General features: G+C 41.2%; 2 protein-coding genes across 3 annotated transcripts; both read right to left on the reverse strand.

Annotated features, from left to right (window-relative positions):
• Positions 1–1,983: 1,983 nt before the first annotated feature.
• pigv (phosphatidylinositol glycan anchor biosynthesis, class V) lies at positions 1,984–5,510 on the reverse strand. Of its 2 annotated transcripts, XM_058746268.1 has the most exons (4): positions 3,874–5,510; positions 2,670–3,658; positions 2,513–2,555; positions 1,984–2,428 (listed from the first exon to the last, which is right to left on the reverse strand). In XM_058746268.1, the coding sequence occupies exons 1-4, from the start codon at positions 3,961–3,963 to the stop codon at positions 2,129–2,131; spliced, it is 1,422 nt and encodes a 473-aa protein (XP_058602251.1). In that variant the 5' UTR covers positions 3,964–5,510; the 3' UTR covers positions 1,984–2,128. The 2 variants fall into 2 exon arrangements, with proteins under 2 accessions (XP_058602251.1, XP_058602250.1); XM_058746267.1 differs by having other exon boundaries at positions 1,987–2,428; positions 2,513–3,658.
• Positions 5,511–5,647: 137 nt separating this feature from the next.
• Positions 5,648–25,508, reverse strand: arid1aa (AT-rich interaction domain 1Aa). Its single transcript, XM_058746266.1, is given in 21 exon segments — positions 5,648–7,946; positions 8,035–8,165; positions 8,247–9,081; positions 9,198–9,294; positions 9,387–9,509; positions 9,610–9,751; positions 9,837–10,000; positions 10,080–10,212; positions 10,757–10,961; positions 11,065–11,274; positions 11,381–11,484; positions 11,609–11,757; positions 11,905–12,229; positions 12,929–13,099; positions 13,202–13,291; positions 13,634–13,841; positions 15,318–15,428; positions 16,491–16,573; positions 16,576–17,140; positions 18,496–18,693; positions 24,265–25,508. Coding segments are annotated over 21 exon segments (6,864 nt in total). The 5' UTR covers positions 25,162–25,508; the 3' UTR covers positions 5,648–6,023.
• Positions 25,509–25,988: the final 480 nt, after the last annotated feature.

The raw sequence follows: 25,988 nt of genomic DNA on the forward strand, positions 1-25,988 counted from the left end.
CTGACTTGACAGTTGTCCAAAAGACGACCATTGACACGTTGCACAAGGAGGGCAAGACACAAAAGGTCATTGCAAAAGAGGCTGGCTGTTCACAGAGCTCTGTATCCAAGCACACTAATAGAGGGGCGAAGGGAAGGAAAAGATGTGGTAGAAAAAAGTGTATAAGCAATAGGGATAACCGCACCCTGGAGAGGATTGTGAAACAAAAGCCATTCAAAAATGTGGGGGAGATTCACAAAGAGTGGACTGCAACTGGAGTCAGTGCTTCAAGAACCACTACGCACAGACATATGCAAGGCATGGGTTTCAGCTGTCGCATTCCTTGTGTCAAGCCACTCTTGAACAACAGACAGCGTCAGAAGCGTCTCGCCTGGGCTAAAGACAAAAAGGACTGGACTGCTGCTGAGTGGTCCAAAGTTATGTTCTCTGATGAAAGTAAATTTAGCATTTTCCTTTGGAAATCAGGGTCCCAGAGTCTGGAGGAAGAGAGGAGAGGCACACAATCCACGTGGCTTGAGGTCCAGTGTAAAGTTTCCACAGTCAGTGATGGTTTGGGGTGCCATGTCATCTGCTGGTGTTGGTCCACTGTGTTTTCTGAGGTCCAAGGTCAACGCAGCCGTATACCAGGAAGTTTTAGAGCACTTCATTCTTCCTGCTGCTGACCAACTTTATGGAGATGCAGATTTCATTTTCCAACAGGACTTGGCACCTGCCCACACTGCCAAAGCAACCAGTATCTGGTTTAAGGACCATGGTATCCCTGTTCTTAATTGGCCAGAAAACTCTGCTGTCCTGAACCCCATAGAAAATCTATGGGGTATTGTGAAGAGGAAGATGCGATATGCCAGACCCAACAATGCAGAAGAGCTGAAGGCCACTATCAGAGCAACCTGGGCTCTCATAACACCTGAGCAGTGCCACAGACTGATCGACTCCATGCCACGCCGCATTGCTGCAGTAATTCAGGCAAAAGGAGCCCCAACCAAGTATTGAGTGCTGTACATGCTCATACTTTTCATGTTCATACTTTTCAGTTGGCCAAGATTTCTAAAAATCCTTTCTTTGTATTGGTCTTAAGTAATATTCTAATTTTCTGAGATACTGAATTTGGGATTTACCTTAGTTGTCAGTTATAATCATCAAAATTAAAAGAAATAAACATTTGAAATATATCAGTCTGTTTGTAATGAATGAATATAATATACAAGTTTCACTTTTTGAATGGAATTAGTGAAATAAATCAACTCTTTGATGATATTCTAATTATATGACCAGCACCTGTATAAATAATACTAAATATCACGGGAACGATTGCAAACCGCTTATGACACTTTGGACCCACTAGATGGTGATATAACACAATATTAAAGTTTTTCAACAAAACTCCTTGTATTTAACAAACTGCAGTGGCCTTACAGCAGACTAAATCCCTGACCATTTTTACAGGTCATTTCAAAAACAAGTTTGCACTTAAACAAAGCATACCTTTCAAAAGTAAGTCGGTGAGATTTTTTTTTTTTTAAACTTCTTTCAAAAGTCATTTGCTCACCAAGTCTGCATTTATTTGAGTATTATGAAATAGTGTTACAATTTCAAAATGCTGTTTTCTATTATAAAATGTAATTTATTCCAGTCTCACGTGATCCTTCAGAGATCATTCTACAAAACTGATTTGGTGCTCAAGAAACATTTCTGATTATCAGTGTTAAAACAGTTTATATTTGCTTCATATTTTTGTGGAAACCATACTACATTTTTTTTTTTTTTAGTATTCCTTATGTCAAAGGATCACAAGAACAGCATTTGCTTGCTATAATTTTTTGTAACATTAAAATATCTATTTTCCCTTTTGATAAATTTGTGTCAAATTATTAAGAATATTTATATTTTTACTTAAAAAAAAAAAAAAGTATAGATTGGCTTCAGGAAATTTCTTTTGATAAGATTTAAAAAAAAAAAAATACAGAAATAATTTTTAAATGTTCCAATAATTATATTTATTCAATACTAATTATACAAAACTATACCAGAAACCATCTTATAATAACAAATATGTTAATACATCAGTATTTGTAAAACAGCATAATGTTATGCCACAGGAATGTTTCGAAAACTGAAACAAAATTTATCAAGTCCATGGAAGGAAGTTACAGTGCAGAGCTAGACCTAATAACCAATATGATATGAAATACCCCAGTATGCATCGTGTATAAATGGAGCATGTCTGCCAGTGCATCAAGAGGTAAACAACTTCATTATTTCTCCACATGCCCATAAAACCAAAGCCAGGTTTGTGATCCTTTTGCTGCTTTATTCGGTCTGATCTGAACATCTTTTCATCTTGCAGCAGAGGTTCATACCGAAAAAGCAGGTGGGCACTAATCCAGTAGAGAACAGGCGAGGAGGAAGCATGAAAGCGTGTCAACACCTGAGAGGACATAATATAAAAAAGGCATGTTGAGCATATATACTACATGTGTCACATGATAATAATAAATTATAAAAGTCTCACCTGCACATGCATGCAGAATATCCCAAATAGAAGCAGGACAGAACTGTGTACAATGTAAACAAACACTCTTGGGTTATAGAAACCATGAATTTTTCTGTCTTTTTCTCGGTCTCCCAACCCCAAATACACACAAAACACTGGGTTGGCAATTACGTACATATATGAGGCCACGAATCCCAGAGTTGCAACAGGCAGCGCCAAGATAAAATTCGGTATCTGCTTCCACCGAAAGTATCGCAGGAAGCCCACATCCCAATAAACATCCTGTATGTATGAGTACAAAACTGGAATTCGCCATTGGCACCATCTTGGTGTTGGAGATGCTGCATCAGCCACACGGTATCCTTTGTCCCGGGCCAGATTAAGCAGCACAGGAGGAACTTGAGTAGCAGTCGGATGACAAAATGTTTGGTAGCCATAATACTGAAACAAACAAAAAGGTATTGCTACGAGAGCTGCATAAAATGCTCCTGTGAGAACAAAACGAATAAGTTCCCAGACATAGTGACGATACTGAAAGCCCCCTGCTCCTCTGCTAAGAGCCCGTGCATGGGCAAGACCCCATTGTAAACTGAGGTACAGCAAAAATCCAGCATTCACAAGTCCATTGGCACGAGCACAGGTAGCAAACCCAAGCAGAAGACAAGCTCCAAGTGTGAATCTTGTCTCTAGCAGCCAGAGGCCTGCAAAGGAAAGTGCTGCAAAGAGAGTCTCTGAATAACCTGCAATCATAAAAACATTAGCTGGTGTCAGACAGTACATTAAGACTGCAACAAGGGCGAGTTTTCTATCTTGCAGCACCAAACGACTCAGTCTGTATAGTGCCACAGCACTTAGGACAAAGACAATGCTGTTTCCTAAAGCCACAGCTAAAAGTAAACGGCCATGCAATGTGAGAAATCCACACAAGGGCCACAGGACAGTGGCTGCCATCAATCGCAGGATGAGAGGAAACAATGGAAAGAATGCAAAGTTGTGTTCATACAAGTAACCACATTCTGCAATGAAGAGGAAATGCTCTGCATCCCAGTGACTAAGGCCACCAAATAATGCTTCGATGACAGGGTCGAGCAGGAGATGGGTCTCTGATCGTGGAGGGCTGAAGGCATCTGCCACGTGGTCGGGAATCACTGCATTCAGCACAGCCTTCAAAAGTGCACAAAATAGACAGTAATTTGTCATGTGCCTCGTTTTCCGTTTGTGCGGTAGGTGTCACTCTAATCTCAATTTTGCAAATACAGCCAGTACTGACTTTAAGGAGTTCTACATGTCTATGGTTGGTAATTTTAGGCAGATGTCAAAATACAAAGTACAAATACATCATTTTAGGGTATTTAGTTGTTTGTGTGTCAATTGCTTACCTGTAAAAAAAGGGAAAGCAGTCGCGTGAACGTCGCAAACCGTACAACTGTCCACACGTCTTCATTTACACAAGTGTTTGAAGGCGACATATTTAACACAAACTTTCATGAACGAAAATAACAGTAGAAAATTTCCCTTTGTAGAAAATAGCAATCATTATTAATCCCAGTACATTAGCAGATAAGATAGGGGAGACATCATTAAAAAAATAAATAAAAGAAGCCGCGAAAGGGCAATATGCTTGAGGTTTGTAACAACTGCAAAGACCGGCGTCCGCACACGAATAATAAAACAATGTAAATTATATTCACGTTTTCCCCAATTCATCGCATAAAGCTACTGAATGGAACGACAGAGCTAACAACATGCACTTCCGGCATACAGTCTTACAAATGTCAAAATAAAAGTCCCAATATCTTAACCGGTATTACGAAACGTAAGCCTACTTAAAGAAATAAATTATATTCTATTACTTCTATATACCTATGTGGCCTGGACAGCCAACACCATTTAAAACAGTTAGGTAATCAATTATTTCGATTTTATAAATGCAGAAAATATTTCTGTTTTGCTTTAGCTTCGTTGTCTCAGGAGACCAATATATTTGAATCAATATTTTCATTGCCTTTTCAACCGATAAACATCTTTTTAGAGGACAAATATCATTGAGCACTAGTGTAAGAGTAATATTAAATCTTACAAATTGAGTAAATTTTTAACATGCAAATTAAAATGCATTAAAAATTGTAAACATTCTGATTTAAGCTTCCATTCATAATTAGAGAATTCTATGAAGAGAATTCTAGGATTTTTTGTTTGTTTGTTTTTTAATCATCTATATGAAAATAATCACAAACATCTTACCAAGATTTAATGTACATTTATTCTTACCACGTGGAACATATAGTATAAAGATTTCATAGTGAATAAATGATATTCATTGAGCCAAAAAGGGGGGAAAAAAAACAAAAAAAACAAAACAAGGAATTTACATTAAGCTACATAGTCTGAAATACAAATATGCAGAATTCATATCACTGGAGAAAAAAATCTCTCAACTGTGTTTCTTCATCTAGAGTTATTTTGTTGTACCAGGAGATGAAATTAAAATATTTCAGTTGTTTGCTGCACTATGGAGAAATCGTGGAGGCCAAAAGATGGTTCAGTTAATATACCTAGGCATTTTGATGCAATAACCCAACTTGAGTGTCCGCTCTCATTCTTGATAGATAAAAAGGGATAAGAAGCAAGAGAGTGTGTGAAAGAGAGGGAGAGAAAGAGAGAAAAGGAGGTGAAAATGTACAACATCTTATATACAGTACAGCCTCAGCTGCATCTTAAGTTGAAAACCAGTCCTAGGAGGTGATTTCTTTATGGGGTCAATTCATACAATCAAGGGTTAAAGAGAAGAGGTCAGGGTGTTGTACGTCCTTGATACTTTGGGGGGTATTCTCCTTACCAGCAAACTAATGGTTTAAAAACGGTTTAAAAACGAAGCCGACTGAGCCAACATTTTCCCCATGTGGAACAGTGCAGTACGTTTGCAGTATGTTTACAGTTGTGGAGTACTGTACAGAAAATGACAACTCATTTCTGCTGTACACGCATCCAGAAAGGTTGACCGTGTAGCATCAAAATACAACCACCAAACAATGAAGAGTCCACCTGTCAATGTGAACAAGAGCTGTGTATTATTTGCACCCTCTTGGGGAGGACAAAGAGACAATTAACCCCAAAACTCACTGTAAACAAGACAGCAACTTTGGTAAATAGTTTGTTTTTTCAAGCTATTTATTTTATTCATTTATTTATTTTATTATAAAAAGTACTTTCCCCTCAGACAAGGACACAAAAGTTGGGGTCCCTGTCCATGTCATCTAGTTGGCATCAGTGTTACAGTTTGTGTCAGTGTGTTGAGGCTCTGGTTCATGATCCACAGCAAATTTGTGACAACCTTCCCAAAGTGAGACGCAGAGAAAAGGGGGACCAGTGGGTGTAATATGAAAGGGCTTGCATAAATTAAAAAAAACAAAACAAAACCAAAAATAGTCAATTTTCTCTGCTTTCAATCCCCACTCGCCAATGGGGAGGACAGGCAAGGGGGAAGTACGAAAACCAGAGAAGGTGGAGCCACAGCTCCGCACAGCTGTCATGACTGGCCTATCAAAAAGAGTACATCACAGATGACATGGGACACCAATGAGTTCATGAGCGGGGAGACAGAAAGGTCCAGTAGCCGCGATTCATACAGCGTAAACTCAGAGTGGTTCTCCTCCACCTTAGCGAGAGCGAGCAGAGCCCGAGCAGCCCGCCGCATCATGTCCACACTTGTTGGCTCAAAGTGTGACCCCTGCATGTGCAGTAAGGAACCCTGGCTCTGCTGGAACTGCGTAGCTGCTAAGCTGTCCTCCAAGAAGCCCAATAGATTCCCTACACTGGCCTTCTGTACCGCAATGGCACGGGCCGCCAGGCTGTCACCCTGTGCGAGATTGGCCAGCAGCACGACTGCCATCTCCCGACAAACAGGCACCTTTCGCTCTCCAACTAGACGCACAAGGTTACCAAACAGCTTCTCTAATCTACTAAAAGGTGGCGTCGCCAGAATGAGGTCCACATTGTTGTCCTGAATGCTGAGCTTACAGAGGGTCTCCAGGACTAGTCTCTGGGGGGACAAGGCGCCGTTAAGCCCGAGACTAGGGAAGGGGTCTTGGGCTTCCGCTGAAGGACAAACAGCCCAATGGAGCAAGCCATCCAGCAGAGGCAGGCAGATGCTCTCAGTGTAGACCGAGAAGTCAAGCTGGCCTGAGATGTTGGCAAGAGTGACCAAGCAATTTTCCCGTAGTACCTCCAAACAGTCCCACCACCACTCGTCTTTCTTGCTACCAAGACTCTCATCCACCTCCTCTTCTTTTTCGTAGGTTAAAGGCGCCTGCTTGCGCTCTGGATGACGATGGTGGAGAAGCAACAGGCGGCCCAGCAGTAGCAATAGCCCTGGATGCTTTGACATCTCCGAGTCATTGCCCGGGATGAACGAGAGACTGCGGACAATGTTGGAGACACAGATGCAGCGACGGGCAAGGGAGTCTTGCCAGTCTGAGAGCGTGACGAGAGGAGCTTCATCCTTGCTGTGTGGCTCATCTTCTAAAACGGCGATGGAGCGCTGACCCTGTAATGATTGGCTTGGAGGTGCTGGCCTAATGTTTTCTAAAGTTGTCGTCTCAGTTACTTGTTTCTCTTCATCTTTCTCTGTGTGTGAAGTCCCCTCAGAGGCAGTTTCTAAGGAGTCAGCAGGTCTGTCGTCCCTCAAATCTGAAATTCCGTTGGTCACTTTCTCAGTGGATGACTCTGGAGAGGGCTGCCGGTCCACTTCTTTCCCATGGTCTTCACTTGATGAGGGCAGCGAGGGTGCCTGGCTGTCCTTCTGTGCTCCTCTCTTCCTGTCAGGGACCTGCGCAGGAAGACGCTTCCGATGGTGCAACAGGTCCATCTTGCTTTCAAAGTGGGTCTGAATGTGTTCTGTTGTGTCACCTCCACCGATACTCCAGTGCAGGAGGCCACTGTCAAATTCCTGCAACCGACCAAGCTTATTTGAGCAGTCCACCACAAATGGATCCTTTTTTCTCACAATCTTCAAGGGAAGCTTATCAAACTTGCTAGCCTGTTTGGGCTTCTCTTGAGTAACAGCCAACTCGAGACATGGTGGCTCTGAAGTCTTGGGTTCTGCAGATGACTCTCCTTCAGTCCCTTGGCAATCTTCTGTCTTCACAGAGTCTTCAAGTGTCCTTGGCTTCTCTTCCTGCTTTATCTGGAGAGGTCCTTGTGCCATGTGTTGTTCCTGATGTTTTGACCTGTGCATTTCCTCTCCTTCATCTTCCTCCTCTGTTTCTCCATCTTCCTCCATGCCCTCAACCAATGCCTCATCATCCACAGTGTTTTCATCTTTTTTGAGCACGCTGGGATCTAAAAGAGCTCTTTGTCCTGGATCCCCAACTTCATATTCCCTCAGAATCCCAAAGATCTCAATGAGGCAACGGCGGAAATACTCAATGATTAGTTCCAGGAAACCAGGGAGCTTTAAAAGAAAATATTAGTATGTTACTTAGAATGAGACTTAAGTAAATGGCAATAAACATTTTTGTCATTTTCCAAAAATTACTCACCTGTATAAGGTTGAAATTTGAAATACTGTTGTCATCATATAACAAGATGTTGATGGTGTCTAAAGCCCATGTACTCTCCGCCAACAGTCCCGATTTAAGGGACATCATGACTCTCCATGCTTCTGGAGTGCCTGCAAAAGTAGTACACAGTTATCTTTCTGTATCTCTCAGGACTGAGCTTGATAAATAACCAAAATGTAAAATTAACTTACCAATTTCTTTCATGGTAAGACGCCTACGTGATTTGAGAACTGGTGATGTTGCCTCTATGGAACCTGGAGGGAAGGATAGGTCTCTTCTCATCATTGGAGGCTGTACTGAGGGAGGTACAATGTGAGATGCAGGCACTGGAGGTCCCGCTTTCTGCATTTTGATATTGCTGGGTATGTAGGCTGATTTGCTGGGGGAAGTCCTGCTTTCCATAGGCCGAGGCATGGGCGTGGGGCTTGACACCTGTGGAATGTGATTTTGCATGGTTTGGGGAGACTGGTAATTTGACTGCAAGGGTCTGCTCAATGGTGGACCTGCGCCACTAGGGCCATATGGGGGTTGTCGTGGCCCAGGCCACTGGCCCTCATGATTCATGCGTGGTTCAGAAGGCATCATGTCTTCAGATCGATTTATTGCATGGTAGCCAGGGCCCTGACCGGGACCAGTAGGAGGTCCCTGACGGTTAGGGTAACTGGGGTAGCCCATATCACCTCGGCCCTGCCACATGCCACCTTGAGGACCGTCAGGACCAGACTGCATTGGACTGCCCATCATTTGAGGAGGCATGGAACCCTGGGAGTTTGGACCCGTGCCTGCTTGAATCCGATCTCTTCCAAAGGGGAAAGGGAACTGATTCTGGGGACCAGGTGGACGACGGTCCGAGCCAGGGTAGGAACTGTTATACTGGTTATAGATTTCCTGACCACTTGAGGAACCACTAGGGGGAGCCTGCGGTGGTGGCTGTGGCTGCTGAGCGTTGTATGGCCCACTGAACATCTCACCGTCGTGGTGCCGTTTAGCTGGTGGGTAAACACCATCACCTGGTCTTTTGTAGTTCTAAAGGCAACAAATTACATTTAAAATGAAAAGGCTTTCAGTAACATTTAGTCATTATACCAATGTCACACAGAAAAAAAATGTTTTATAGATCGTTTTATTAACCGCTCTCGTACCGATTGTTGTTGCGGGTACATTCCAGGCTGCTGATTCGGATAGGAGCCACCAGGAGGCGCACCCTGACCAGGATACTGATTACTGTAGGACTCATGCCTGCACAGAACCATAGGCAAGAGAAATGAGAACTAGATATAGCAGATATACAAATACAATCTCCATAAAAACGAACCAGTTAGTGGACTGACCGCTGTTGCTGTGGAGGGTAACGATTTGGTGAGTACATCCCAGATTCGGCATTGGAAGTCATGATATTTGGCTGTGGCACTCCAGGCCCCATGCTGCCATCTGGGCCCATCCCTGACTCTGGTCTACGCAACACAGGAGAGGTTCAAGGTTCATTGCATCATTTACATAACACCAATGAAAGTAAAGGAATTAGTTTCTTCCCAAAATAAAGTTTCAGTGTACCTCCTGTCATAGCCGGGGCCATATGGATACTGATGCCGCTGGCCCATGGGCATGTTTCCCATAGGGCCTGGTGGTCCCCTGTTGTACTGATCACCGAGACTGCTGTTGGGACCCTGCCCACCAGGCATGAACTGTTCTCCAACTAGGACCACAAGCACACAGCTCATTACACCAGGTAGCTTATCATGAACTATAATGGACTAGGATTACATGACTACAATACAAACCTTTTCGCATACCACTGAAGTGATCTTTATTGGGTTCATAGGGTCCCATGCGACCAGGCATCTCTGGGGTGCTCATGCCTGACTGGTAGCCAGAGTTGGGCGTCATAGTGTTTCTCCGAGAGAAGTCGCTATCAGCAAATGGATCTTGCAGGTTCACACTGCTCCTAAGAAACAGGGCAGGTAAGGAGTGGTTCACACTCAAATAACGCAAACAGTACTGCAAGACAATTGAGCAAATCTCACCTGCCACTTGGCATTGGAGGCATCTGGCTGTGTGGGGTGGAAGCAGGAGTAGGGGGCTTCAAGTCTCCGCTTTCTGCCATGGAGCTGCTGGTGGACTGAGGCGTCTGGGGCCCCTGGAGAGAGCCGGATCCAGCTGTTCCATGCAAAAAAAAAAAAAAGAGATGGGAAACATTATACTTCTATGTTCCTTATATTTACATGCAAGTACTACAACATCATTAGTACCACAAGCCAAATTCTTGGGCAGTTAAAGTGTAATGTAACGAGTTCTCTCTCATGAATAATGCAAAGAAATGCTCAGAATCTAATTACATACACACATACTCTCTAACCTGCAATCTGTAAAAATGTGTTTAAGGGTTTCATGGCCCCTTAAAGTTATTCTTTGTGACTTCTGCAACTGGTCATTAGAGATAATGCAATGATTCATATGTTCAAACATTAATAATGTTATTATAATGTATCTTTCTTCTGCCTTTTTCATATGTGCTTCTAAATAAAAGAGCTTAAATTGCACACAGTATTAATTCATAAACCTATAATGATGATGCTTCAATAACAGTAGTTTTTTAGCTTAAAAATATATACAAGACAATTATCGTATGTTCCTCACTTAATTTTCGAATAGGTGATGTTGCAGCAGTTAAATTGTTAAGATCCAAGATGTCAGAACTCACCTGGGGAGGGAGGCTGAATCTTGGGCTGGTTCTTTTTGCTATCTCCAGAAATAATGTCAGGTGGTGGGTCTTCTCCACGCTCAATCTTACATTCAAAAGCATACAGACATTGAATGTACTGCTTTTTCAGAGAGCTGGCAGCACTGCTGGAAGTCCCCACGTTCAGATTTGTGGCCAGCTCCCTCCATTTTTTGTTCTTATTAACCTGCAATTACAAGGACGCCAAATTATATAAGCAAACACCCTTGAGAGAAAATGAGTTGAGACCTTCAACATTACCTTAATGTGTATGGACAACTTGAACATACCTGTGTAAGACCTCCAATCTCCTTGACAGACACGTAGAGGCGGAAGAGATCAAGGGGCTTGCGTCCCACAGCCGGCAGGTTACTCATGCCCATGGCTTTTTCTTCTATGAAAGCTAAGTAGCGGTCTACCCACATCTTTCTTTCTGGCTCTGGGCCTAGCTCATACAACCGAGTGATCTTCTCATTGGTTGTCGTGGAGGAACTTGATTTCTAGGCAGAAGCAGTTCATATAAAAGGAATTAAACAGGAAGTGCAAAAAAGGATGACAGATTTCTGCTGTAAAGACATTACACTTCTATCTAAATGTTAAACAAACCTTGGATTTTGATTCTGTCTTGGGCGTCCCCTCAACTTTGTTATTTATTTTCTGGGCTTGGTTAAGTTTCCCATCCATACCAAAGTCCGGACCAGGGGACATGCCTAAGAGAAAAACAGATACATTAACCATGATTGTGATCTGGCAGGTAAAAATGACTTCAGCTAGGTTCCTTTTTTTTTTTTTGTAACGTACAAAAAAAGATTTTTTTTTTTATTATTATCTTACCACTAGTGTTGTTAGCCATGTTACCACCCATAGGGTAGGGTGAACCCTGGGTATTCATCATTCCAGGCATGTTGTTCATGGAAGGGCCATATGGAGGTCCTGAGCCCATCATACCGGGACCAGGAGACATATTGGGGTAACCTGGTAGCCTGTGAGGCAAAACACATTTAACTTCAAACTACCTGATTGGATCTAGTTTGTATTTAAAAAAGAGAAAAGGCTAACAAATCAGACATATGCTACAGAACAATGATAACTTCTCGCACAACTTCAGTTGAATTTCAGTTCTTGTGTACCTGTTGTGTATCGAGTTGGCGGGTCCATGCTGCATTGATGCGGCATCCTGTGGCTTTCTGTTGAGGCCTGGAGGTGGGCACATCCCGGTTCCCACTTGAGGGGGCATGCTGCCCATATTAGGACCCATATTGGGACTCATGTTGGGACCCATGTTGGGGCCATAGGGACGTGCACCCATCTGTCCATGAGGCATCCTTCCAGCCGGCATGCCGGCAAACATTGGCCCTCCTCCTTGTCCAGACATAGGGTTCATGGATCCACCCATGCCAGGGCCTGGGTAATTGGCATTAGGCATGCCACTGTAACCAGGCTGCCTGGGGTAACCTGAAGAGGAAGAAAGGCAGTTGTAATTTGATACAAAGTTTCCACGATTGTGAAAAATAAGTACAGTACCGTTTTAAAATACATGCATAGAAATGCAAAACAAACTGACATAATGCTATATTAATAATAGTTATACAATGACAACAAAAGCAGTTCAGTTAATCAAAACACCATATTGCTTATGCTGCATCTTTCTGTAGAGAGAAATAAAACAGGTTTAATAAGAAATCTTATCCCAACTACAATTTGCGAATGAAACAAAAAGTCTGAACACCACAACAGTATTAGCAATTAGCATTGGCCGAATGAGTTGGGGTATAGTTGCCTCATTGGTGGGCTTGTTAAGGGACTTCCAGGCCCTTGAGTGTTTTAGCAGCATGTAGCGTTGCTGTAACCCACAGTCACTGTAGTTGCTCAACTGACGTGAGCCATGCTACGTCAACTTCCTTTTTTTCACTGACGCTAAAAATAACCACACTGTGATCCACTGGTCGCACAGAGAGAAAAAGAGGGAGAGTGAGAAGGATTTGGAGGGACAGCAAGAAGAGAAAGATAAAAGCCCAATATCTGCACCTCAACTACAATAACTTCTCTCAACAAGGGACTTATTTTTTCAAATGTACATTTTTCTTAATTGCCCTAATTTTTAAGATATGCTTTACTTTAAATTAAAGTCGCTGTTACCACTGAGCCACTTACTCTGTGGGCCATATTGACCACTTTGAGGCCCATAGTTTGTCATAGAGTTGTTCTGCTGATAAGGGACCATTCCAGCATGCACCTGGCCTCCAGACGACTGACGAGGAGACAACGCAGAGCTAGACTGTGGAGACCCATAGGGTGCCATCTGAGGGTTTCTCTGCATATATCCTGTGCAGACAACAAGATTAATGTGTTGATACAATAAATAAAAAGAGAGCATCAGGATAGAAAACAATTCCTGCCTTTTTCAAATTATACAGACTGAGTTACCTCTTTCTTGGCCAATGCCAGGTTGATTCATTGAAGGGTGCATCATCCCATCAGACTGTCCACTTGAAGGGCGGGGAGGCATCTGGTTCCCTAAAAATGAGAAATTCAAATGTGGTTAAAAAACTAAATAAATAAAAATTGTATAACATTTTATAACTTGAACATTTTTTTTTTGTATATTTTAAATTCAAATAGTTTAAATTTAAATGTTTCAAGCACTCCACCATTTTCCATTAGTCAGGATAAACTGCTAGTCAAACCACAAACTCATGCCATATGCTCAAAAAAAAAAAAAGAAGATTGCAATTGATGCCACAAAATATTCTTAATATTTAATATTTGTAACGATTCCAAACCATCTTCCTGATGACTGCTGTCCCATAGAGTGGCATGAACACATTTCAAAATAATTTAAGATGTACTAAGCCCTACCTGGCATCGTGGCAGGGGACAGTGGCCCGGAACGAGATGCTGAGGCGCTGGCAGGAGAGCCCACCGGGGGAGAAGTGTGAGGGGAGAAGGGTGACTGTGCTGGATTGCTCTGTTCTCCTTGACTGCTGGATACTCCAGATGTGCTGACTCCAGGGCTCAAAGCGCCCTCTGTACCAGTAGGCAGGTCATCGATTGAACCGGATAGGTCCTAAGCAAAGAGAACCGTAGAGAGGAGGTCAGAAAAATCTAAGATGGGAGTCGGAATGTACCGGAAGTAGTATCTTTTCCTCTGATTTTTTGGAAAAGAAGAAAAAAAGTAGGGCGGAGACTATCCAATGATGGTTCATTAGAAGAATGGCAGATCTGAATGTGAGCTCTGGTTTAAGAAGACTAAATGGTTGGAGTCTGGTAAGTGTCACCAGAGGGAAGTCTCATTTCACTGAAAGGTTGAGTTATGACGTTAAGATTCTAAATAATAATAATAATTTTGAAAAATGAATGTCACAGTAAGACCAATAACATTCATTTAGAAAATGCATGTTATTTCCATTACATGCACTGCAAATATGAACGTACTTGGCGAAAAAAAATTATCTGTGTTCCCATAGAAAGACAAAAACACAAATAGAAGAGAAAAAACAAAACAAAAAAAACAGGCTCAGCTGGTGTTATCATTTGGTATTCCAGCATTTCTGCTAGGGATTTAAAAATGAAGCTGTCAGCTGTCTCAAAGAACTCTTCATGGCATTATCTTTATTTTATTAACATTTTCCTATCCAATCAGCAACATTCAGCATTCAGCAAAGAATTTTGCTAAAAAATAAATCCACATTCAGAATCACAAGTGTGTCTTGCAGGCTCTGGATAAGGTTTGTTGCTTAATTGTTAGGCCAAGGCAAGATAGATATTCTGTACTGAAAATAAGCCCAAGGACTCGCTCACAAAAATAAAAAAACAGTCTGTAAAAAAAAAAAAAAAAAAATTAAATCAGCAGCACAATAGCAAAATTTAATAATACCACAAAAACTTTTCTTCTTTAGAATAAATCTCCTGGTGACAGCTTCTTCCACTCGGCAACAATGAACTCTGGCACAGTTTTTTTTCCCTCTCTGGGACACACACACTCAAGTGCTCTCGTACACATACAATCACACAGCCAGAGGCTGCTGGCCTTATTTATCTCATCTAGGAGGGGGGAAAAAAGTGAGATCACAGCGTCCCTGAGGTTGCCATAGCTACGGCAGTCGGCTGCACGTGTGCTGAGTCAGCGCAGCTGGGTGTCTCTCCATGTGTCCTTTTCAGACACAGTCTCGCAGGTCATAACACACACTCAAATGCAATTAAATCTCGGAGACAGAAGCAGAATTCACATGGAGAGTACAAAAAAAAAAAATGGTAGAGAGAGAACCGATGGCATATATTTCCGTGACAGACCACATGAAGTTCTTCATTTAGCAACAACCCCAAAGGTCCTACATAATCACTCCAGAGATAAAGGTGCAGCTGAGGCTGAATTATGCTCACATCTTCAAGCTAATTACCTCGAACTAAAAGTCAACATAAAAATAGCGTTTGACTGAAACAACTTGATTGCACACTCGTGAATCTGTCAAATTCACAATGCATCTTTAAATGCGGTTGGACGCAGTCAACAGCTTGTGTGAAATGAAAGTGTCAGACTCACTGGTAGACTGGAGGGTCTGCCCTGCATGTCCTCTGTGCTGCTCTTCGATGCCAGAGGCGGACCGGAGGGGGGAGCGCTGGACTGGGAGCTAAAAGACTCCTGGGAAATCTCCTGTGGGGGGGTGGGGGGAAGGCAGCCCAGGTCAGTCGAAGTTGGTATTTAGGACAGTGGACGCATATATAGATGCTTTTGCTTTCAAATATTACATGCTGGGTTTAGGTCATTTTCACTGTTAGTAATACAAGTTTCTGTTTTTGTACTTAAGAATAACCAGTTACAACACTGCTTTTATTACCGTACGAATCTGTAAATGTGGTGGCACTGTGAAATGAAATGCATTCCAGACTTCAAACAAAAGCAGTCATCCAATTTAGTTCAAACACACAAAGTGAATATTAAACATGCTATTAACATCCCACCTTTAAATTTGCATATGTTCAGAAATAAACATAGTAAACGGTATTAAAAACAACATCCAGTGTAGAAAATGTATATATATTTACATGTTATTCGGCAGATACTTAACACTTTACAACAAGATTGCAGTTGTTAACATTAGTTAATGCATTAGGTTTAAGCTAACAATGAACAACCATTTCATTTTTTTAACCTCGATTAAGTGAATTCATAAATGTACTATTGTTCACTGTTAATTAATGTTCCATAATACATTATTATTAGAAGAAAATAAGACATTACTGTGGAGTCAGATGTTTTTTGTTTTTATACAAAGTCTCTTCTGCTCACCAAGACTGCATTTATCTTATCAAAAACAGTTAAATATTTTTACAATTCACAATAACTGTGTTCTATATTGCTTTCTATTGTCTTTATTTTAAAATGCAATTAATTCCAGAGATCAAAAAGCTGAATTTTCATCAGCAATTTTCATTACTCCAGTCTTCAGTGTCACATGATCCTTGAAAAATTATTCTAATATGCTAATGCTGATTAACATTACCCAATGATAATAATACAACAGTGTTTATCATTGTTAATTACTGACACGTAATGCATTAACTAAATTTTGTTGCAAAGCTTTACCTATAGTTTCGAACTGTTGCTCGAGGGCACCGTGGTGACAGTTGATCTCAGCAACTCTCACTTTCATTATCTAATTTTTCATCCACCCTGAACCACCACTTTAATACGAAAGCCAAAAGCTTAAGTTACCTGAGGAGGGGGAGGAAAACGCTGATACGGCGATTGTTGCTGCTGCTGTTGCTGCTGTTGTTGTTGTTGTTGTTGTGGGGATTCTGGGAGTATGATGAGGGCTGTCCCTGTGGCATCTGTCCGTGTCCCGCAGGCGGCTGAGAAGCAGGTGTGGGCGTCTGCGGTGGCTGCTGTGACGTTGGCGGTGGTGGCGGCTGCTGCTGCTGCTGCTGTTGTTGTTGTTGGGGGCCTTGGGCAGGAGGGTAACTGGGTTGGGATGCAGGAGGAGCCTGGGAGCTCCCCTGCTGCGAGGGCTGGGACTGAGGCACCTGTTGCTGTGGATAGGGAGACTGGCTGGCCTGGGGTGGCGCCGAGGACTGTGAGTACGGGGACTGCGACGGGCTCGGCGACGGGCCAGTCATCTGCCCCTGTGGCTGCTGGGGCATGTGGGGTTGTTGGTAAGGAGGGCCAGCCTGTCCGTGTGGGCCAGATGACTGGGGGCCATGAGGTTGCTGTGAATAAGGTCCCTGACCTCCTGGTTGCCCAGGGGAAGGCCCGGGGTATGGCGACTGCTGCTGCCCCGAGTGAGGCCCCTGACCGTGCTGGCCGTAATAGGGCTGCTGCCCCTGCTGCACATAACCCCCTGGTCCCTGCTGTCCATATGATGGCATCTGTGCAAACAAGTAGATCATTACACTCATGGCATTTCCCACACTGATTTATATCATGCGGGTAAATATACAAAAAGACAAGTTCTTTTTATTGACATGCTATAGACAAGACTCCCACTTCCTTTGACAAATGAATTTGTGACACTGACATTGTTTTTCCTGTTCATTACTGTATAGCTGCTTTGAAGCAATACGTGTTGTATTAAGCCTTATAAAAGCAGACTTCTTGAATTTCCATTACTTTTCCAGTTTGTTCTTGATTAAAGGATGAGAATTCATAGTTTAAAATTGCTACTTTTTAAAAATGTAAAAAATGTTACCATTAAGAAAGTAAAATCGTCCTGAGATTTAAAGCTCAAGGTTTTTAACACTCGGCATTAATAGAAAACTGATATTTCAACATCAGAAATTTCCACGACTCTTCTAAGCACTGAAAAATGACAATTTTAGAATTCCATGTTATTGTTAATATGAGTTTATATTAATAATATTTAATATTAAAACTGGGACAGAAATTTTATTGCTAAAAGAGACCAGATGGGCTTTATTATAACCCGTACAAAATATACCTGCACACAGCCCAACAACTTTTTATCCTTCCTATTCCCTAAATAATAAGACAAGGATAAAATGTAGCTATTGTACCAGAAAGTGTGACCTTGTCCAGCATCACATTTGTAATTATTTATTAAGGCTAGGAATGGCTAAAGATCCCATGATACCTGGGACACAATATGCTACACGTTGCTATTTTTGCCAAGCTTTGTAACACCAAACACTATGATACACTGTGATTTAACCCAAAAATTAAAGCCCCAAAAAATCTTTTTACTTCAAATTAATATGATTCTCATTCATTGTTGTTTTTGTTTTTTTGTTTTTTTTTCACAAGATGGTGCATTCTGAAAAGATACTCAGGTAATATTTGGTGCATAACCACATTGTAAAACAATGTTGAATTTAAGTTATTAAATTATAGAATTACAGGTTAAGGTCAAAGATAATAATGGTAACATCTTGAATTGTTAATAAAAATAATTTATTATTACTATAGAATTTTCTTCATGCATCAGTGTTAATATTATTCGTGTTAAACTATCAGCAACCTGACTTTATACAAAAGTTTTTTTTACCTTGAACCTTCTTGCTTGAAAACAATGTCTGTGTATCTATGCTGCTAAACTAACTTTAAAACCCTACCTCTGATCAAATGAGAACACATCGCAATAGGTTAAAAAAAAAAGCAGCATTATTAGCTTCACAACTTATAATTACCAGGATATTCACTCATTTAACTACAACAGTGCAGCATATTCAAACCGTGAACCCTTAAAACACTGAGAAAGATCACTGACCTGCTGGCCATACTGCATACGTCCTTGCATGCCCATAGGGTATCTCTGAGGGCCAGGGGGCCCGTAGCCCTGGCCTGGGTAAGCAGGCCCCTGCTGGGGCCCCGGAGGAGGCCCTTGATGGGGCTGCTGGGAATAAGGCCCGCCCGACCCATAAGGCTGACCACGCATTTTCCCCATTTGATCCATGGAGCCTGGAGTCTGTGGAACGAGAGTGACAAAGTGGTTTGAGCAAAGGTATCTCACAGATAATGACAGAAAAGCATAAACTGAGTTTCACACAAAGACATCTACAAAGCTTTTTAAAAACTCAAGGACGCATTTTCCAAAACCATTAAATCAAACCATTATTCTGTACTACTGCACTCCCACACTTGAGAATTTGATTTTAAAAAGCCAGGGTGGGAATGAAAGAATAGCAAGGACAGAATAAAAATGCAAGAAACCACAAGAGAAGAAGAGAGAGAACAGCCAGAGGGGGGGAAGCGATAGTGGAAAAAGGAGAAGGAAAAAGAGAGACAGCAAATAACCCTCTGCTGCCGATTCCCACGGTTATTAACCTGACCGTTACCTTGCTCAGCCTTAGTTAAGGAAGTCAACAGTGCTATATATAACTCATTTCAAATGGAGGGCAGTCTGCCGAATATTTAACACATCCCAGCTGTAGCTCTGCTTGAGCCTCGGCCAAGCCAGCTTTTCCTTTTTTCGGAAAAAGACGGCAATCTTGGCACCGAATGAATGACACAGGGCTTAATGACATGAGAGGAGAGGTCCAGCTTGACTTGCAATGAGATGAACGCTGGAGCATAGAAGTCCAAGATGAGGGGGGGGGTCATGTAAATATTGGAGCTGGAATACAAGTCATTTCGTTGTAAACTAACAAATAACAACTGCACAAACACTGATGGACAACAAAATACAGCACGTTTCCAGCATTCAATTCTGATATTTGCAGAACATGGCACTATATTAATTGCATCAGCTTATGTAGTCTTTCGCACAGACAATCTGACTGATTCAAACTTCGCTTGCTAACACTTGAAATTTAAAAATACAGACCCAAGTCTTTATTTTCCTTTTAGAAGCTTAACTTCATTACCCACAAGCGATGACAATTCTATTGCATGCACATGCAGTTGATAATATTTGTGCGTGTCCTTAAACATTTATTTTCACTGTGTGTATTAAACACTTTTTAAATATAAATTAGCATTATTAGCAAAAAATTAGCATCCTTATAATGGCGGCACTGCAATGAGTCTGCATCCTGTTCTCCTCCAGGTTAAAAATGAATGCATTTTAAATACTTGTCTTGCATTCAAGTACAGTATTTCATACTAGTTACATACTTACATTTCAACAATTACTTGATAACAAAACTGACCCGCAGAGAGAAATAAAAGAAGTGTATGCTGTCTTATCTATCATAATTCTCCTCCGTGTACGTTCAAAAACAAAAACAACGCTCTGAAGCATGAAATATTAAGTATACTTTCATACATATTGTCCACTGTTCTGAAGGTCAGCTTAATACATTTACCGAGCAGCCAAATGAGTTACTCTCCAGTGTTCACCTACACAAAATACGATATCTAAATTCAGTTCAAACTTTTGGGGTCAGTAAGATTTGTTTTTGAAAGAAATTAATACTTGTATTCATCAAGGATGCATTAATCTGATCAAAAGTGACAGTAAAGTCATTTACAAGGTTACAAAAGTTTCTATATAAATGCAAAAAGATTTCTATTCATCAAAGAACCCTCAAAAATGCTTCATAGTTTCCACAAATGTAGTAAGTTTCACAACTGTTTATAACATTGAGAAGAAATGTTTAAGCAGCAAATCAGCATACTAGAATGATTTCTGAAGAATCTTGTGACTCTGAAGTAACAGCTGCTGAAAATTCAGCTTTGCCATCACAGGAATACATTTTAAATATAAAAATATATAAAAACAGAAAGCAGTCATTTTAAATGTAATAATATTTTTTATTACATTTTTTTAACTGTATGAGTACAGAATTTTGAACAGTAGTTTATATCATATTACATTAAGTGGGTGATATGTTGAATATTATCTAAAATAAAATAATGCAACTTTGTGAATATGGTGATGACTTTAATAAGTTATTTTTAATTAGCAACTTTCCTAAAGAATGTCAGTAAAACATTATCCTTTTTGTAACTCCAAGTATGAGAGTTATGAAAGATGTTTTAAAGGTGTCTCTGATATTTTATATAATTTTATGCATAAAACATCATCAGAAGGCTGAAAAAGCAAGATATATTTAGCGATATTACCCAGATACAGTTATACACTACATATCTATAAAATTTCAATATTTATTTTGAATATCATGCTGCTGGTACGATTATGATGTCAAGCTTCAGGTGATAATTATTACTTTAATAAAATATATTTGAGTTCATTAAGCAATGGATGAATCATTGTTGTATTAAATTGATCTTTTGCTGTAATTATTGTAAATTCTATTCAGAAGACAGATAAGCAACAACTTTAATAAAACACCATAAATGCAGTTGGAAAGTGCACATATCCAGATCACTTTCAACTCTCACATTGATATCTCAAAGTCCTTCTTTCCATCTTTGTATCTGATGACCCAGAACATACAAAAAAAAAAAAAAAAGATTTTGGTTTTAAAATGTCAAATGACGCGCATTCATGCATATTCTGGCTGTCTATTCAAGTGTTACATTGACATATGAAATCCATGTTGATATAAAGTGTTAAACTGATGGAGGCAAAACTACAAACCAAATTGAAGACATTCAAATGTCAGTCAACTCTTTCAAATGACCCTTTGTTTAGTCTTTTTTATGTATCATTTTGTCTAGTGGAAAAATGGATCCGTTCTTCAGATGGGCACTGACTCAAACATGACCAAAGCTTAAACATCATTACTGAATGACACAACATTAAAATATAACAAAACAAGAAAGTACACTGTGTCATCCTATCCTGTTTGGACCAGTGAAACCTCCTCTACGATGTCTGTCTAATATCTTGGAGGCTCGTTTAGAATCTGGCTCGAGTTCAAACCTTGAAAAGGAAGTCTACGGCTGTAAACGCTCTAAAGTGTGAAACGACTGAGGGCAAGCTGCTCTTGACATTTTCCAGTGTCCGAATGGAAAAATAAAATAAATAAAAGCAGCACATGGCTAATCTGCATAAGATAAAGTGAGGGCTCCCTTGGCAGGAGAGGCTGCTGGACGGGCGCTGTGATTGGCCATGGGGGATGGGGTGGACACCAGAAGACTGAAGGCAGGACGGCATTCAGATGCTGCAGTAAGCATAACTCTGTCTGAGATTAAATAAAACGTAATTATAGGAGAAAGTGCTACATCAAAATGAATCTATTAAGCTAATATAATTAATAACCAAGAAGTTCTGTACAAAAACTAAAAGACCTACATTACTGTTTGGAGTCAGTAAGTTTTATTTAGCAAGGTGAAATTAAATTGATCAAAAGTGACAGTAGTACTTTTATAGCGTCGTGAAAAAAAATCTAAATGCTGCTCTTTTGACATTTTTATTCACAGAATCCCCCTCCAAAAAGTATCACAATTTCCATTAAAAATATGAAGCCACAGCTGCCACACAACTGTTTTCTACAATGATAAGAAAAGTTTCTTGAGCACCATATCAGCATATTAGAATGATTTCTGAAGGATCATGTGACACTGAAGACTGAAGTAATGGCTGCTGAAAATTCAGCTTTGCCATCACAGGAATAAATCACATTTAAAATAAATAAATAAAAAAATTATATTTTTATATATATATATATATATAATTTTTTTTTTTTTAATTACTGTTTCTACTGAAATTTATCAAATAAATGCCACCTTTGTGAACAAAAAAATTCATTAATTAATGAAAAAAATCAAATCAAATCAACTGACTTATACTTTTGAATGGTATAGTGTTCAAAAAACAATCCCATAGAGATCCTAATGTTGCAAACAAAAAGGAATAATGCTCAAATTTTAAGAAAGTTCAATAAAACACGTTGAGATTCTGGTATAAAAACTATTTTTTCCACAGGTTCTCATTTCACAGTCTCATATTGTTATTAATAAAGAAAACTTTAAAGCAAGAATAAATAAGAATAAACAAAATCTAAATAAGAAATTCAAGGCCAAAAGGAAAACTTGCAAACCGAGTTTCAATCCCCTTATCAGATGCACAGTTTGCACAGCGACAAAACTGAAGCACATGTAGCCTCAAACTAGTATGATAAACTAAGTTAACTGTGGTAAACAGATGTTGTTCAACCTTGAAATTGCACTTAAAAGTGTTTGGACATATCCAAGACAAACAATCATGATAGGCACCACATGAACAAGCATTTAGCATGCAGAGAATGACCAGACAGGAAACAGTGCACAACATCATACTGTAAACAACTGGCATGAATCAGGGAGAATTCAAAAAGATTTTAACGCTCAATATCCAACAGCCTAGAGAAATAAGAGACAGACTATTCAAGTGTCTTCAATAACCGAAACTTCAAAAACTCACTAAAGATTCCCAGTCGATGAGTGACTTGAAACCAGTTTCCAATCACAGATTTTGTTATTGACATTCTTTGAATAAAATCTGCAAAAATGTGTATTGTATTGCCCTGTACAAAAAAAGAGAGGATGTCCATACATCCTTTATATATTATTTGCATATATAATTGCATGTTGAAACATCAACAACATTCTGTTAAAAGTATCAGTGTCTGAATATAACCCTCACTTATTAAATTAATAAACTCCTATTTGTCAAATATGTAGAATTAATCTTAAAAGCATTAGCCAATGTTTATTTTATATATACAATGCACTACTGAAAGAGTGAGGGAGGTGAGCAACATGAACTAATCAGCAAGTGTTTCAGTGTTACATCATATGCAATTATAAATGGCCAAGAGCACAGGATGCAGAGCCAATCAGATCTCAGCGAGCATGTCAACCCAAGACCAACTGTCTCCTGCCTTTGACAGGAGGATTTTACCTCCACAATTCAAATCCCACTGCAAACCAATCTGCACTTACTCAAATCACTAGGCTTGTGTTTACAAGCTGCGCGCACACAGACCGACATTCAATTGAGTCCACGCTTTAAAAACGAAGCTTTTCCTCATCAAATGTACTAGTAACGTCCCTTTAAAGCGTGCTTAAATACATTTTAGACCAAAATGAGGATAATCAGCATATGTTTCTCTACTGTAGAAGTGTGACACTCACGTATCGGTTTACACAAGACGGGTTTTTCCACACGAAACATCCGCTAATATTATGTTAATCACTCTCCTAATTAACATCAGAACTGACAAACACCACACCAACCGGCTAAATATTGCATATTAGATGATTGTACAGAACATTAAAGCATATATAGAACATAGAAAGGCCTATGAGGGAAAAGCTAAATGCGTTTAAGCCTTCTTGGTGGAGAAGCAGCCTGAGCTAAATACGCATTTTCAATCGGAGATCTACCTTCAACTCCAGCAATAATAGGCAACAGTTTTCATCTCACAACACAAGTCCAGCCACGAAGCTTGCGGCTTTTGGAAAGTTTCGTTATTTTAACTGAATATAAGCAGTAAAGGCATGAGCTGCTATGGAAAACCAAGCAGGCAGCCATTTTATAGAGTCTCTTGCTCAGACAATAGCTAGCACAGTGCGTTTCAACCACTCATATGACTTGAGCAATGCGAGAGAGAGGCCGTTTTCAAAGGCAATAGGGTTGTAATTTTACCTGGTTTCTTCCCAGGGGCTGCCCGGTACTTCCAGGACTCATGGGTTGCGGGTGATGGGTCCTTTGTTGCCAACCCGGATGGCCCCCACCGTACTGCCCGCTGCTGCTGCCCATATCTGCTGGTCCCTTAGCACCGTCCTGACCGCTGTAGTCGCTCGGCGGGTAATTCGGGTAACCCCGGGCACCGCTCGGTGAGGTGAGGAGCTGGTTGAGAGTCGGGGTGGATGTAGGCTGCGGGTTTCCCATGTTATACCGCTGATTGCTGTAAGATGCAGCCGCTGCTGGCTGCTGCTGCTTGGCTGACTGCCCCCCTACCGCCTGGGCTTGAGGAGCGCTGCGCGGAGAGTTCATGCCGTAGCCCTGGCCCGGGTACGGGCTTCGGTTCCCGAACGGACTGTAGCTGTTGTACTGGTGGTTCGGGAAGCCGTGATCGTGGGAGTTGGGCTGATAGGGGTCCATCATGCTGCTCGACAGCGCGCCTGGCCCCGCTGCAGCTGCCATGCCAGGGCTTTGTTGTCCGCCATGTTGATGAAAAGGGGCCCGGCCGTAGTGCGCGTAGCTATAGGAAGCGGGCTGAAACCCGGGCGCGTGATGGTGTACCATCCCGGGGTGGTTGTTCCCCTCCGGTCCGGTGTTCTCATTTTGATTATTGTTCACCCTCGTCGGATTCACGTTGCCGTTTTTCATCTCCGACTCCCCTCCTCCCCCAGCATTTCCCACATCGGCCCGGTCCTGCAGTTCCCCGCGAGCCGGAGATCCGCTCTCGAGTCCCGGCTCCTTATTTTCCTGCTGCTTCTCCCCCGGTACCGACTCCTCCTTTGGGTCTCGATCCGGTTTTTTCAGCTCGGAAGGCGGGCTGGTGTTGAGAGAGGTAGCGCTGGCGACCTGAGCGGCCATGATCCCCCCCCCTCTCCCTCTCGGCGAGTCGGTCACAATCAAACGCGAAACATTGAATGTAAATACAATAGTTTTACAACAATTTACCCGTGTCCCGACTCATCCCCACCCCTTACGCCGGACCGAATCCGGACTCCACCGTCGGCTCCGTTTTTTAGACTCTCTCGCACCGAGTTCCCGGGAAATGAAATTTAACCGACACGGAATTTGTGGGGGTTCTGTTGCAGAAGTAGACTACAGCCGAGGAACGGATCACACCAGCACGAGGCTCACTTAGATACAGCCATTTTACCGAGGTGCGCTGAGAGCAGTAAAACATGGCTCGGACTCTCCTCGAGTGCGGAATGGATTCAGAGAAGGGGGGCTGGGTAGAGGGGGGTGTTAAATTGACGTTGCATAACGGCAGGGTTGAAAACTGCTCCTCGAACAGATTTTGGTGGGAAAACTGTGGCTGGAGTGAACTGAATGAAACCATATAGCCAGACATTACGATTGCATTAGTTGCATGCAGTCTCTCCATGAAGTAAGCTTGTCTTACTGGTTTTGCTGTTGCACTGCCTATAAAATACCAAAGTCTGCAAACACACACATACACACCTACTTTGCTTTCAACCCTAAAATGGGCTGATAGAAAAATGGATAGACAACATATTGTAGGCCTACATAAATATAAATTCTGTTTTGTATGTGTATGTAGGCCTATCCCTGGTGTTGAAGAGGTTGATTTTTGACTTGCCTGGTTAAATAAATGTTAATGTGTGTATCTAAAATCCAATGGTTTAGGTCACTACGATAGGAAACAATGCAACATTTCTATAAAGACATGC

Source organism: Onychostoma macrolepis, chromosome 16, assembly GCF_012432095.1.
Source record: "Onychostoma macrolepis isolate SWU-2019 chromosome 16, ASM1243209v1, whole genome shotgun sequence".
Lineage (NCBI taxonomy): Eukaryota > Metazoa > Chordata > Actinopteri > Cypriniformes > Cyprinidae > Onychostoma > Onychostoma macrolepis.

Coding starts and splice junctions, on each gene's coding strand:
- pigv (XM_058746267.1), bottom strand. CDS start 3,963: ATGTCGCCTTCAAACACTTGTGTAAATGAAGACGTGTGGACAGTTGTA. Junction 3,659..3,873: donor TGCTTTCCCTTTTTTTACAG/GTAAGCAATTGA, acceptor GCACTTTTGAAG/GCTGTGCTGAATGCAGTGAT. Junction 2,429..2,512: donor TATTCTGCATGCATGTGCAG/GTGAGACTTTTA, acceptor ATGTCCTCTCAG/GTGTTGACACGCTTTCATGC.